This window comes from Eretmochelys imbricata, chromosome 1 (genome assembly GCF_965152235.1).
Source record: "Eretmochelys imbricata isolate rEreImb1 chromosome 1, rEreImb1.hap1, whole genome shotgun sequence".
Lineage (NCBI taxonomy): Eukaryota > Metazoa > Chordata > Testudines > Cheloniidae > Eretmochelys > Eretmochelys imbricata.
The window spans coordinates 314,215,889-314,231,183 of NC_135572.1; the positions used below are offsets into that span (position 1 = coordinate 314,215,889).

The following is a 15,295-nucleotide window of genomic DNA, read 5'->3' on the forward strand; positions in this document are numbered from 1 at the left end:
ATGGGATATTGAACTCAATAGGATCCATTCTCTCTGGCCCACTGAGCTGCTGTTCCTTCAATCAGAAGGAAGGAGAAAACCAGAGAGAAAGGAGTATGTGGATAAGCATGGATATGGGTGTGTAGGAAAGAGAGGCACGGGACTGACATTTTGTGGGGAGACAGGAGAGACAGAAGTATTAGAAATGAGATCAGTTGTGAGGGTTGGGCAGAAGACAGGAGAGGGAATAAAGGGATGGTAGGAGAAGGACGGAAAGAAAGAGCAGACACTGAAACCAACACAGAGAATGATGCGCACAAGTATAGTCAGGAAGAGAAGCAATGTAAAACAAAAAGTGAGACATGTTACATTTAAAAATTTATTGAACAGCTGATATGGAGTATTTTACAAGTAAAGACAATATACCAACTGTACAAAACTGTTTTATTCCTTTAAAACTGTTAAGAGACATGGTGGCACAGGTTTTTTCCACCCAGGCTAGTTAGCTTAGTTCTTGGAATAGTGGGTACAGGACAAATTTTTCATGTCCTGCTCATCTCAGTATAATCATTGTTCATGTTTTCTCTAGTGGGGATTTCTTCCTCCATTTCACCATCTTGAACCACAACATTAGTGACTTTTAAAGATATTTAATGGCAGAAATATGGGTCTTCAGTAACAATGGATGAATCGCTGGAATAAGTAAAACTGTCTTGATCATTGAAACAGACTCGCTGTAAGTCCAGTCTACTAGATTTATGATCAAGGGGTCTTCTGATTTTAGTAATAATGCAAAACTTAGCTTTTCCGTGCACCAACTTTGGAAAATATCAAGAAAATTAGAGGTAGGCGCACACAAAATATATATAGTTTTACTCTATTTCATCTACAGAAGAGTTGTACTTATAACATAGCAGTGATCTACTAACAACTCAGAATGCCCCAAGTTGCTGTATTATTCAATTAAAAATTCAGTGCATTGTATTGATAAGTTCCTCTACCATATAAAACACACACTACAAATCTCTTGGCACTATTACAGATATGTAGTATTTTTTAAACTCAAACACAATGGAATAAAAACAAAAACAAATTAGGCAAGTGCCTAATTCTGCAAACCTAATATAGGCAAATCTTACAGTGAATCAACAGAAGTTTTCCCTGTGTCAGGACTACAGAACTGGGCACAAAACAGATGCATCAGATCTGAACAGGCTAATGGGCTACTTAAGAGAACATTTAAAAACATAAAATACATGTAAAAGAGAAAACACAAAACAAAATTCAGGAAATGCTTTGGTTAAAATACATCAGAGAAAATGAATGGGACAAGACTCAGAACAGCTATTGTAACAACTAACATTCTGGCAGTTCTGTCAAACTCAAGAACACTGCTCTGTATTTCCTTTGCTAGTTACAAATGAAAACAAGGTATGGCTTATATATTTAATTTAAAAGGAGACTATATAACTATGTGCTGTTTCTCCAGAGAGAAGTGCAATGTGCCTGATATTTATAAAATACCTTTATAGTTTATATTTAAATTGTAATTAAGATTTTTCACATCTGAACCCATTTAATGGGAAACCATTAAAATGTTATGTAAACAAAGTCATTTTCACAAACTTGCTTTAATGTTTTGTTCAAATCATATAATTTTTCTTTAATACATCTAGATACTGCTGTGTTGCCCTGGAAACCGGATCCTGATCCACATTTAGATTTTTTGAAGATCCATCAGTAGATCCTACAGGAGAGACTCTTACAGACCCATTTTCAAGTTCAGCTGTGGCTAGAAAGAACAAGAAAAACAAATGACCATATATGTTCTGTGTTATGTTGTGTGATAGTTTTACAATAGGCTTTGTCATAAACCCATTGAATTTTTTCCACTGACAGCAGTGGACATTGTGTCAGGTCCAGAGACAGTAGATATACATTTTAAATCAATACAATGGAAACACGATGAAAATTACATAAAAGGGATATTCACAAAGGAAGGGACCAGATTTGTTAATTATATAAGCAATACATTAGCCTTTTTGCTAATCAGTAAATAACTGTTAGTATTTCAAGAGCTATTGAAAATCATAGGTCAAATCCATAGATGCTCTAAGCACACCAAATTCCAATAAAGACAATGGAATGACAATTGCTTATTCTAGTGATACATTTGGAAGAATATGAATTATATACAATAATACTGATTAAAATATGTGTGAGAGGAGAAGTGATTTTTAAAGTTTGTGAAAAATCTTAAAAGAGGATTTACTGTATTTGTGTTAATCCTATGTGTATGGTATTTGGGAATTCCTGCAAAACTGACTTCAGATTAAGACTTTTTTTTGTGGGGGAATTACATAATATTCTGTACAGCACTTTGGTAAGTGGGCAGTCCTTGCAAATTTTTTTTACCAAATTTGAAAATTAGTAGAAACAGCAATGGTGTATGACATAATAGCTTAATACTATTTTTGAATTATAACTATATCATAAATTATATTTAGTAACACTCAGTTTTTGAAAAAAAAAATGTTAACATGCTCTAACAAATTACCTTGGTCAAGTTCTTTAGTGATACTTTTTTCTAGTTCCTGCTGCATCTGAAATTAAATATTAACAATATTTTACATATAAACAGTTTAGGGTAGTTAGTGTTACAAAAATATTGCTATATATTTAAAAACAGAGTGTAACTAAAAGTGAAACTGAAATCCTGAACAGAGATTTAGTTTTGTTTTGGAGAAAATTGATTAGCTGAGTCTTCATATTCTGATGGTTGAACAATATCAGCAGCATCGTAAAACAATCTATACCTTCATAGACATCATAGAAATGTAGGGCTGGAAGGGACCTCAAGAGGTCATCAAGTCCAGCCTCCTGCACTGAGTCAGGACCAAATAAACTAGACCATCTCAACTGACTAGACGGTTACTAATTAGCCTCTTTTGTCCCTGTGAAGTATTTTTACAAACTATAATTCACTACTCTATAGCTCAGAAGAGTGTTGGACTCTTGGCTTTTACTCCCCTTCATGTACATGCTGCTTAATAAACCGTCCTTACTAGTTGTTGGCTTATTAATGTATTTAACTAATGATAAATGATTCATAATTTAGTAGTTAAACACATACAAACAAGCACAATCAATTAATAATGGAGGGCTAAATTCTATCTTCAGATATGTGAATAAAACCACAATTAAATTCAGCAGTGGATATATGTATCTAATTATAAGTTTGACCTGTTAAAAATATGAGGCCCAGTCCTGCAACCCAATGAAGTTACTGTTGCATGAATAAGTTTTGCAAGATTGAGTTCTTAAATTGTGTATAAAAATAAAGTATCAGTATTTAATTTAGCTGCTATAAAAATGTACAATATCAGTTTACTGCAAGGCCCTCAGATCACACTGAGAACCTTCTCTCTATCTTTGTGGAAAGATGCAGCACTCATCTCTTTTTGTCATCCTTCTCCTAAGGATGGTGAAATGATGGTTATGGGATCAGAGAACAAGTTCTGCACCTTTGTATTAAGTGGCTTAAATTGACTAGGAGAAACGGAAAGGTGTATTCCTCTCTCAAGGGAATTAGTTACTGTCACTTTTACAGTTCTGATTGCAAGCTCTTTCTAAGCTTTTTGTTTATTCATACCCATGGTACTGTGTAAGTTATTGTTATTTATAACTTGTATTTCTGTAGTGTCCACAATAGACTTTTCATTAAGACAGTCAATGACCTGAAGAATTTAAAATCTAAACAGACAAGACACAACAACAGCCAGCATATAAGAAAGCATAATTTCTAAATATATGGAGCTAGCACACAGATATAACAGTGGTGAGTACCTCATGAACAGTAATTAATACTTTTACAAATGATGAGTTTTACCCGTTCAGTATACTGAGAAACAAATCGAAGAATTTAAATACTGGTTAATATCCTTTTTTTTCTTTACAAGGTTAATTTACTCACCAGTTCGGCATTTTGGGATGAAGAAACTGCTTCAGTAAAGGAGTAAGGTAAGACACAATTGGGGAAAGCATAAGAACAGAAAGAGAGCACAGAGTCTGACTGGTACTGAGTGGCAAGGCAAACTGTTTAGAGTGCACATGGGTGCCTTCTGTTGGATTTACAGGATAACTGGAATCAAATTAAGAAGCATGCCAATGGAAAGAACCATCAGGAAGCCAAGGAGGGGGACATTCTGAAAATTCTGTACCTTAATGGGTAAAGAAGGGAACAGGAGAAAAGGAGCCCCTAAATCCCAAAGCTCCAAATTATGTATGGCCAGGAAAAACAGCAGCAAAGCCCTGGGAAGGAAAAGGCTACTAGGGTTGACGGGGAGAAGCTGAAGGAGCAGAAGACAGCAAGAAGTGGGGAGTCAAACAGCCCACCATGGGAGGAGACTAGCCAGGATCCCTGGGAAAGGAGAAGTTATGCAGTCTGAAAAAGTACATCCACAATCTGTTTCTGGAGCCTGCACAAACAGGTGCATGGCGTACACAGATTACTGAGTATCTGCTCTACTGGTATAGAATCATCAGTCAGGATCCTCCTTGGCCTTCCCTTGACCCATTTCATCCTATTTATACCTCTTCTTTTTCTTCTCCCAAAGCCTGAAGTCATCCCTCTTATTCTCATCCATATCTGTCAAAGAGGGACCAAATGGAAAGAAAAAGCTGAGAAGAGATGGCTAAGAGTTGTGTTTCACACTTCCAGAAAAGGAAGCAAAGAATACTAGGGTGGTCAGGAGTCAACCTACATATATCTTGGGCATTATTTTTGATTCACCTCTCCTCTGTCAGGAAGACTCTGATTCTCTTGTGCCTTTCTCAGCTCCTATTGTGGACTGTCCTCAAGCGAGATCAGGGAACTCTTTTTTAACTTTATCATGAACCTGTGTGACTGAAGTATCGAGAGAGTCACCTGGGTCGCTTCCGATGAGGTTCCTGGGGATGATCCTCTAATGAGCATGTCATTTAAGAATTATTACAGATGAGTCCCTAAACTCACATGATTTATTATCAGTGTCAGTACCTTTATGAACCTGAGTAGAGACAGATGACAGATAAAAGGAGTAATACTTTGTATTTTTAGTGACTACTTCTGTAGGGAGGGAACAAAAAAATTGAAGAAATTGTTAGTGATGGGAGCAGAGTGGAATATGCAGCTAAGCTTCTGTCAGGCCTGCTGGAGAGATTGTAAAAAATAATGGAAGCTAAAATCTGATCCTGAATTTAATTCTTCGTTGACCTGTTCAGCCTCTTGAGGTCTAAGATGGCTTGGATTCTTCCTGATCTTTCCCTTATTATGAAGAATATGGACTAGAACCCTGAAAACATTTGCTCTTGAGAGAGAGGCTCTACTACTCATAGCTCTGGGAGATGAGAGATTTACTTCAGGATGGCTTGCTGTGTCTTAAGGCTGCAGAATGGATAAAGATGTAGAAGAGCCTGGAGCACCAGAGATTATCAGTATTGTACTCTAATGTTGACTGGAACCATGTGTCTGAGTGCCCTCCAGGAGTATTTCTGGGTGGAATCAGGCACAGTTGCATCCATACTGACTGTTTGGATTGGAAACAAGGGCTAAACTTGTTCCCTGATCAGGACTTGTCTGTGGGTTACTGGTTAACTGTTTACCCTGGAATAAGAGAAGTCCCTTATCTGGTGGCCTGTGTTGTGGGTAGCAATGAAAGGAGCCTTTGTATAAGGACTGTAGTCCTTTTATCTTTTCTGGTGTAGAGAATAAATACTTTCACTTCCACCTTATCCCAGTGTCTACGTAAACAGGATTCCCACCTGAGACCTTTGAGGCACAGAGGGATTTGCTTTGAATAGTTTTGCACAGCCTTTTGCTGCCAGCTTCATGGAGTCCATGGATCCATCTGCCACAAATGTAGTTGCTAGGGATAGTTTCTTCAGTGTTGACTCGACCTTGTCATGGGCTTCTGGTGGTCCAAGCTTTTCAACTCACTGCACCAGGACATCATGGGTCTAGTGAAGAATATGCTTGCGAATGAGTGTCTATGGGTTTATCTACACAGCAATTAGAAACCTGCCAAGTGGGAGGGTCTCAGAGCTTGGGCTGCAGCCTGAGCCTGAACATCCACACCGTAATTAAACAGCCCCTCAGCCTGAGCCTTTTGAGCCTGAGTCAGCTGGCACAGGCCACCCTTGGGTGTCTAACTGCAGTGTAGACATACTCTATGGATCACTGATGAAATTTCCAAGTCCTATCTAAGGGTAGCGTCCATCTTCTTATCTGCAATGTTTTTTGGGAAGATATAACGGTTGGTAAGATTAGCACAAATTTTTACTTGGGGAGTTTCTGTTAATCAGCTTTAGGGAGAATAAAGAACCTTTGGCTTTTAAGATCCTATGAAACTCCAGGGTTTGTTGACAGCTTTTTTTGTCTTCGGTTGGGAGTTTCTTATTTTTCCCCAGGAAAGAGGATTGGAGGATGAAAAGGAAGTGAGAAAACTATTAACATCAAGAAAAAATGAAAAACTAAACTATAAAAAATACAAACTTAAATGATAAAGTAAGTATTGAGGTCTAGACTGATAGGCAAAAAGGAAATGAAAGGGTCATCATATACAATATATACAGTACTGTAGCATGACACTAGTCCATACACAGTAAATGCATGACTGATGGACTTTTCCTGGATTCAGTGGATTAGATAACTATAAGGCAGTCCTTATGAGGAACGCCAAGAGTGGATTTTACAGAAGAAAGACTAAGTTGGAAAACAACTTTTTACCTAAAAGATAAAAAAATATATCCACCAACCCCTGCTGTTTAAAGACAGCCATGATTCAAATACAATAAATATGATTCTGCACATTCCATTCTTCAATACTGATCAATAGTATCATTTTAGATGTTTCATTGTTACACACAAATACATAAAACACAGCAGTACTGTCTTGCTAATTTAAATAATTATGCTATTCACTTTTGTAAAGTATAACAAAAGTATAAACTAAGTTTTAAAATTTGCAATATGATGACAATCCAGACAAAATCTGTTCTTAATTGAAATTAAAATTTAAACAATACAAACAGACAAACGTGCCCAGTAAAAACAACTACATTGTATTAAGCAATACTGACTACACACCTTGCCATGTATCTGGTTGCAGAGAAGAGAAGGAAGAAACAGACTTTTGATCAAGGAGCTGAAGAAGTAAGAACAAAAGCCAATAAGTTTATAGGTCTTGGAAGTCAGAACTGAAAAATGACCCATAAATAAATGAAGAAAATAAAATTACTTAGGATTTTTGAATACTATACTACAAGAGAGTGCAGATGGAAAAAGACTGGAAACAGAACTGAAATTTAGAGATAAAGGAGATTCCGCCTACTTCCACAGATTAAAAGATGTGCTTTATACTGATTCATGCTTAGTGTAGTTGGCAATAGAGATAGATCACTATTGTTTTCCGACGTACACTGTTTATTTTTATTAACTATATTTTAAAATATTCATCTATTAGTTTTATGCATAGCTCTTTGTTTAATGTTTACTAAGGCCTCAATCCTGCAAAGAACTCCACGTGGGAGGATCTCCCCTAAAGTCATCAGAGCTCCCTGAAAGATTGGGGCCTATTGGCTAGAACCTATCCTAGTGAACAGTGTGCAGGTATAGCACTCCATACACAGATCTCCCTCTGCCCCTGCACAAGGGAGGGCAACGCATACTCCTCACTTCCTCCTGGCTACAGAGAAGCTCTGCTGTTGGAGATCCAGAGAGTTAGGAGGAGTTGAGGTGGGCTAGCGAGTTTAAACCTCCCTCCCTTCATAACATTGTAAGTTATCTAAGTTACTACAGATGCAGTTTGCAGTGGATTTCCCAAGTACTTATAGTTGCTGTTTCTTCAGAATAATGTTGTATTTTTAATATGAAAACTGTATGTTATTTATCTGTAATTTTCTATTTAAGGCCGACCAATGTGTACATATTTTTTTGTTTCCTTTTCAAAAAGGTTTTATATGCAGTGTTTACATTTTGAGATTACTTATGAATATAGTATTTATTCTGGGTCAGTGTTAAGGGGACTGTGATTTGATTAAATATGCTTTTAAAAATACTTGATATGAATAATGAGTTTATATTTCTTCTATACCCAGCATCAGATTTATGAGGTTCTTAATTAATAATTTCTTTGGTTTTAAGTGCTTCGGTTTTTAGATGATGTGACAGGTAACTATCTTGTTATCTTTTCTTTTGTGTAGGTAAATGAAAAGACCATTTACATTTTTTTTATTTAGTGCGTTGGACAAGGTCACCAAATTATTAAAGGAGTGGCTAGCACTGAGCAAACTAATAATGGCTTCTGAAGAATAATGTCTCATTCAGTTGCATCTGGCAGTATATTTCCATTCTGTATATTGCTGAGATAGTCACGGATGCATGCACAGCATAGCCTACCTTCACTGAATGTTTGTAAAAAGTGCCAAAAAGTTGACACATTAAGTATCAATTTCAAGGCTGAAACCTAGGTATCTTCATTAAAGAATCAATGCCTAACACATTAGGAGACTCTTCTTCCCTGCCAAGTCACTGAATCTCTCTGTTGTGCTTTAGTTGCCCCATCTTAAAAATGTGTTTAATAATGCTTTGTATGTACATACAACACTTGTTCATCCATACATCTCAAAGCCCTTTACACATAGCTGATTGAGCATTATCGTTAAGGCTACATTTTAGTCAGAGGTATTTTTAGTAAAATCATGGAGCGGTCATGGGCACTAAACAAAAATTCATTTTACTGTATAGTCCTAACTAAACCTTGTGGGGACAAGCGACCATGGGGGCAATGCAGGTGCTGGGGTGTGTGCCGCAGGTACTCAAGGGGGCGCAGCCTGGGGGGCGCCACAGGTACTTGAGGGGGCAGGTGCCGCGGGTGCTTGGCAGAGGTGGGGTTTGGTAGGGCTAGGGCAGGTTCCCTACCCAGCTCCTGGGAAGTGGTGACCTCCAGCTCCTAGCTCCACATGCTGCCTCTACTCCACCCCAAGCCCCGGTTCTGCAGCTCCCATTGGCTGGGAACCGCGGCCAATGGGAGTTGTGGGTGGAGGCAGCACATGAAGCTAGGAGCTGAGGGAGAGGAGTTCCTGTCGGCCTTCCAGGGAACCTCCACCAGGTAAGTACTGCCCCGCACCCCAATCCCTAGCCACATGGGGCTGTTGCAGAAGTCATGGAGGTCACGGCATCTCTGACTTCCGTGACCTCCATGACAGGAGTCTTAATCATCATCTCCAATTTACTGGTGACCTGAGCAACCACTTTTGGAACAGTGTGTATGAGAGGCATGTAAGAATGTGTACCGTTTCTTTAAATCTGTGTAGGAATCTTGGAAGGTCAGAATTTGGGGAGGATTGTAGGAAGAAGCTCAACAGAAAAGAAGACAAACACAGGGTAGCTGTAAGATTAGTCCAATTTTCCTTATTTAGTGTTAGAAGAAACCAACTATTTTACCACATCCCAAAGTCTCTTTCCACTTTTGAAAAATCACCCAAGGATGTTGACAAAAAATATCTTCTATTGCCACTCACTGCTGCCTCAAAACAGCTCAGCTGATAGAGAATTCATATCTGATTTTCAAATAGCACCACTTTTTAAAACATTTTATCATTCTTGTCCTTGAATGCTATTTCTTGCATAAACCAATATCAAAATCTACTTAAGTTTCAATTTTTGTGAGGTAATGTAGACATATACAAAGAAAAACACTTTTCTGAAGTTTCAGAAGGGCATTAAGACATTTTAAATTTCTTGAGATTAAAACAATCAAAACCGTCAGAAAAAGTTCTAGCTGAAAATAGAACTTAATCTTAAAAAATCTTTAAGTATGGAAAATTCTCTTCTTTGCATTAGAAAAGGGATTAAAAATCAATCAGAATGGGACTGTGGTTGTAATCTCTAAACCATGAGGAGGCTATCACTTCAAAAGAATAATGAACACTTGTGGAGCTCAGACTGGAATTCTGCTTGGCTACAGAAACACAGGATCTAACACTTGAGCTAAGGAAAATATCACTTTGCTGCCATCTAGAGAAATACCATTATGTTTTAAGCTACAACCAGAAAAAAAAAATGTAACATGCTTTACTCCACAGGACAGTACCCAAGTCTGTTTCCACTTTAGTCTACATGAAAGAACTCACATTGATAGCAGTAAAAGGATGATTGGGTCCATAATGCACCACGTGGGTGGTGGGTGAACCTCTGCTTTGGAATCGCTAGTGTGCTGGCGGTGCCCGCTTCTGCCCGAGGCCCTGCCCCCTCTGCATGCTGGAGCTCCAACCTCCCCCCATAACAGGAGAAGCCCTCCTGAGGCCCATCCCCGTGACTGGAGGAGCTCTGTGGCCTGCCCACCCCAGCCACACCAGGCCACTCACCCCCCTGAGCGCCAGTCCGGCCCCAGCCAGGCTGGACCGAGCCCCCGCACCTCCAGAGAGGCCAAGCACCCGGCTGAGCCACCCCCCTGACAGGACGGACCCCAGGTCCCCTCAAGTCAGGATGCCAGGCCGAGCAGCCGCCCACAACCATGCTGAGCACCAGGCCGGCCCCAGCCACGCTGGCTGGGCCAAGCTGCTGGTCCCCCCCGTGTCCAGCGAAGCAAGCTGCCTCACTCCCCCACCATACCTTCCTGCTCACTGCCGGCTAACTGCGTTCCCTCCTCACTCCCCCACCCCCGAGGAGTAGGGATGTGGCGAGCAGCAGCAGGCAGGCAGCAGCAGAAGTTGGGGGCCTTGGGAAAGGGGAAGGGACAGGGCCACCATGGTCCAGGTGTCCAGCAGCAGGTCAGTGGCAGCTGAGCCAGGGAAGGCTTAGAATTCCCTGTCCTATTATACCCGCTGCCCATGATGCTCCACAATAAAAATTGTTAAGAACTTTGCCTTATCTCCAAACATAGGCAGCATATGACTTTTCACAGAAATTTAACAACTGGGAAAGTTTGAAGAGTTAATAACAAGTGGTTTTTGATGCAGAGGGAGAAAAATGTTTTTGTTTTCTGTTAATCTGTAAATCAAGATTTCTGAATTACTTCAGACTGATTGTTGAAAATACAAAAACGGCTTCAAATGATGCAGAGAATCTGAGAACTTGTGTCTTGTTTATTGTACACCATTCATTCTTTATAGTGAATAAGGCAGGAGTCAGGCAGAAGAGAAGGTTACTCACCTTGTGCAGTAACTGAAGTTCTTTGAGATGTGTGTCCCTCTGGGTGCTCCACTTCAGGTGTCGGTGCATCACAGCGCCGTTGATTGGAGATTTTCGGTAGCAGTGTCTGTTCGGGGTCCGCATGTGCAGTAGCAGTCTCACGGTGCCGCTGGTGCCTCATCTAGCACGCACATGGCCTGACCCCTTCAGTTCCTTCTCTACCATGGAGTGTTTAGTTGTACTCCAAAGTAGAGGGGAGGAGAGTGGGTAGTGGAGCACCCCCAGGGACACACATCTTGAAGAACTTCAGTTACTGCACAAGGTGAGTAACCTTCTCTTTGAGTGCTGTCCCTGTGGGTGCTCCACTTCAGGTGAATGCAGAACAGTGCCCTCATGAGGATGGAAGGGGCTTTGGAGTTGAGTTCGTTGCTGAAGCTAGTACCGTGAGACCTTGTCTTGTGTCTGAACTTAAGCTGAGAGTAATTGCGTAGTGGTTCATGAATGTCTGTTCAGAGGCCCAGGCGGCTGCCCTGCAGATGTCTAGAACGGGCACATTGTGTAGGAATTCTGTGGAGGTAGATAAAGCTCTTGTCGAGTCGGTTCCGATGCCTGGAAGGGCTTCAGTGTTGTGTAGTGAATAGCACATATGGATACAGCTGGATATCCATTTAGATATTCTTTGCGTAGATATGGCAGAGCCCTTCGATCGTTCTGTTATTGACACAAAAAGTCAAGGTGATTTTCAGAAGGGCTTCATTCTGTCCAGACAAAATGCTAAGGCACGGCACACATCCAGTGTGTGCAGGACCACTTCTTGAGTGTTACCGCATGGTTTTGGATGAAATATAGGTAAGTGAATTGGTTGGTTGAGGTGGAACGAGGAAGATATTTTGGGCATAAACTTAGGATGTGTTCTAAGTGTCACTTTATCTTAGAAGAATATTGTGTATGGGGGGGTGAGCCATGAGAGCCCTTATCTCGCTGACTCTTCGCACGATGTAATGGCAACCAGTAATGCCACTTTCATAGATAGTAATGAGCATGTGGCTAAGGGTTCGAATGGGGCCCTGGTTAGATTTCTGAGCACCAGATTTAAGTCTCAGGCTGGTGTGGGTTCTAGGATGTCTGGGTACATGTTCTGTATGCCCATTAAAAATCGCTTAGTAATCGGGTGAGTGAATATCAAAGTCCTGTCTACCTGTTGTGGAAGGTCGTGAGGCGGCGAGATGAACTCTAAGTGAGCTTGTAGCTCCATCTCAAGCCGAGGATGGCTGAGAAGGAACTGAAGGGGCTGGGGTGTGCGCGTGCAAGATGAGGCACCAGCGGCGCCGCAAGACTACTACTGCACACGCACCCCCTGCCCAGACACTGCTACTGAAGATCTCCGATCAACGGCGCCGGGATGCACCAACACCTGTAGTGGAGCACCCACAGGGACAGCACTCAAAGAAAACATAACAGTACGAGATCCTGGGGCCCTAATTCTAGCCTCGTTTTGCCACTGATTTAAAGGGAAGCAAGCTCAAGTTCTATAGTACTGCACATACAGTAACAAACATATGCAGTCTTTTCTTTGGTATTTCTGACTTGAACCCTTTACTCTGAAACTTTAATCTCTTAACATCATTGTTCGTATGGAATAGATATCTTGTACTTTTACTTCTTCAGAAATGGGTGCAGAAGAAGAATATGGCTTCAAATACGATGCTGAAATACTGGGCTATGAATAGATACCCTCAGTCTGCACAGCTATGTGAAATATGTATTTTACTCAACTGTTCTCCAGCAATGACTGTACTTATTGCTGATAGTTCTGTTTATTTTTCTGAAGCATGTTTGAAAGAAGAAACTAAGAGGTATAACCCTTTGGAAAAAAACTAACTATTCAGTGATCTGAGATGATCGATGTTGACATTAAAGTGGAGTCAAAGTTGTTCCCTGACCAGTGAATAGATTAAAAGAATCTCGCTAAAAGTTCTGCAGCTTAATGAAAAAGTTAATGAAAGAGAAGACTGATAGACACTGAAGGTTTAAGCTCCTAAGATCAGACTCCTGTTTTGTTAGAATACATGGCAGCTGAAAATCCAACAAAGAAGAAAGTAGAGGATCTACCTTAAAAGAGCTGAGTAAAATGGGAAAACTTGGGAGGCAGCATCACTACAGAGGCGGATGAAAGTATCAAAATGGAAGAACTGGATGACCTGGAGGACTGGAATAATTGAAATGGGATCAGATTTTATAGTACAAAGTGCATGGTCTTGCACTTAGGGACAAATAAGAATTTATCCTATAAACTAGGGACTCATTAGCTGGAAATGACAAAGGAGGAGAAAGATTAGGGTCTATTAGTCAATCACTGGATGACTGTGGCCCACCAATATAATGTGCTATAAAAAAGGCAAATGTGATCCTACGATATATCGGGAAAAATATTTCCAATAGAGACAGGGAAGTACTAATATCATTGTACAAGGCACTGGTAAGACCTCATCTAGAATATCGTGTACAATTCTGGTTACCTGTGTTCAAGAAAGATTAATTTAGACTGGAATAGGTGCAGAGAAGGGCTACTGAGATGATCAGGAAATGGACAGCGTATCTTATAAGAGGAGACTAAAAGAGCTTGACTTGTTTAGCCTAACAAAAGAAAGGCTGAGAGGGAATATGACTGCTCTCTATAAGTACATCGGGGAGCAAACACCAGGGAGACAGAAGAGCTATTGAAGCTAAAGGACCATGTTGGCAAAAGAACAAATGGGTATAAACTGGCAATGAATAAATTTGGGCTAGAAATTAGAGGAAGGTTTCTAACAGTCAGAAGGGAAGTGAGGTTCTGGAACAGCCTTCCAAGAGAACAGTGGGGCAAACAACCCAACTAATTTGAAGATGGAGCTTCATAAATTTATAAACAGGACTATATGACGAGGTTGCCTGCAATAGCTGGGAACTGTACTCGATAATGCAGGAAGTCCCTCCCAGTCCTGTGTTCTTATGGGAAGAGAGGGGAATGGTAAATTACCCATGAATCTAATAGTAGTTCTGCTTACTTTCATCTACAGAAGGAAATCATCTCTATTAGAATAAAAAAATAATCCTGCCCTGAAAAGGTAAATTTCAGATTTTACTATGGATATGTAGTATGTAAAAGTATGTCTGAACTATCTACAAATATTTGTAGGATGTAATCAATAAACAAGGCTAGAGAGTAACTTTTTAGGATGGTAAAAGGGAATTTAATTTGGAGTTATAGGATGAAATTAGGAGAGGGAAATGTAGGCTGAGTAACAGGAAAACCTTCCTGACAGTAAGACTCTTCCTGATATTCACCTCAAATCTTTTTCCTAATAAGTTTATTGAATTTTGTTTTCAAAACTATTTAAGATATTTCAAAAGTAAACCACATAAAGGCACTTGCAAATATATAGTGAAGAACAATCCTCCACTGCCAGCTAGATACAACAAATGACCTAAAAGTAGGCATTTATCTTTAATTGTAAAGAAAAAATCCAAAATTAAGAATGAGAACATTTAGAAAATGTTTGACATTATTAACCCAACAGCAGAATTAGTTACATTCATGCAACCCTAAGAGATGCCTGGAAAATACCAAACTGTTTTTAAAACTTAAAGGAAATAAATGTTTAGATAATTTCACTGTAATTAATGCAATGTAAGAGCTTCCATTAAAGATGCTGGAACATGACTGCCACACAATTATAGAACCTGGTCTAGTGTACTACTAATTAAACGTTAGACCTGGCTTTAGCACCTGAAACTAAAAGGGACTGAAAGTGACAGATTCTTTCTTTTTTTAAACAAATAGGTGGTGTTGCTGAAGTAGAATGAAGAGAGATATTCGGGTATGTAAAGAGCCTATCACAAAGATGAGGTCTTACAAGTGCCATGCAATAATTAAGCAGCACTGAAGATGCTCACTGCGATTTCACAAATCTCACATTTTTAGGAAGGCTGGCAATTGATGAATCCTATTGAAAAGGATTACCCATTAGAAAATGCTCTGGGAGGAAATCTCATGAATAGTTAGAATGCTGTGAATGTTCAAGACCTTTGCCATTTTGTGAAACACACACTGAAAGGAAGTTAATCGCCAAAGAAGTTTGCATAAGGGATCTTCAAAACTTC

At 39.8% G+C, this 15,295-nt stretch overlaps 1 protein-coding gene across 1 annotated transcript in view; it reads right to left on the minus strand.

The window, feature by feature from the left end:
• Positions 1-382: 382 nt before the first annotated feature.
• The window catches only part of ANKRD26 (ankyrin repeat domain 26), a 195,138-nt gene continuing 180,225 nt past the window's right edge, over positions 383-15,295 (minus strand). Inside the window, exons 39-40 of the mRNA XM_077834346.1 lie at positions 2,537-2,582; positions 383-1,771 (exon numbers count right to left, since the gene is read on the minus strand). Coding sequence (XP_077690472.1) covers positions 1,623-1,771; positions 2,537-2,582 — 195 coding nt within the window. The 3' untranslated portion in view covers positions 383-1,622. The remainder of the gene's footprint in view (positions 1,772-2,536; positions 2,583-15,295) is intronic.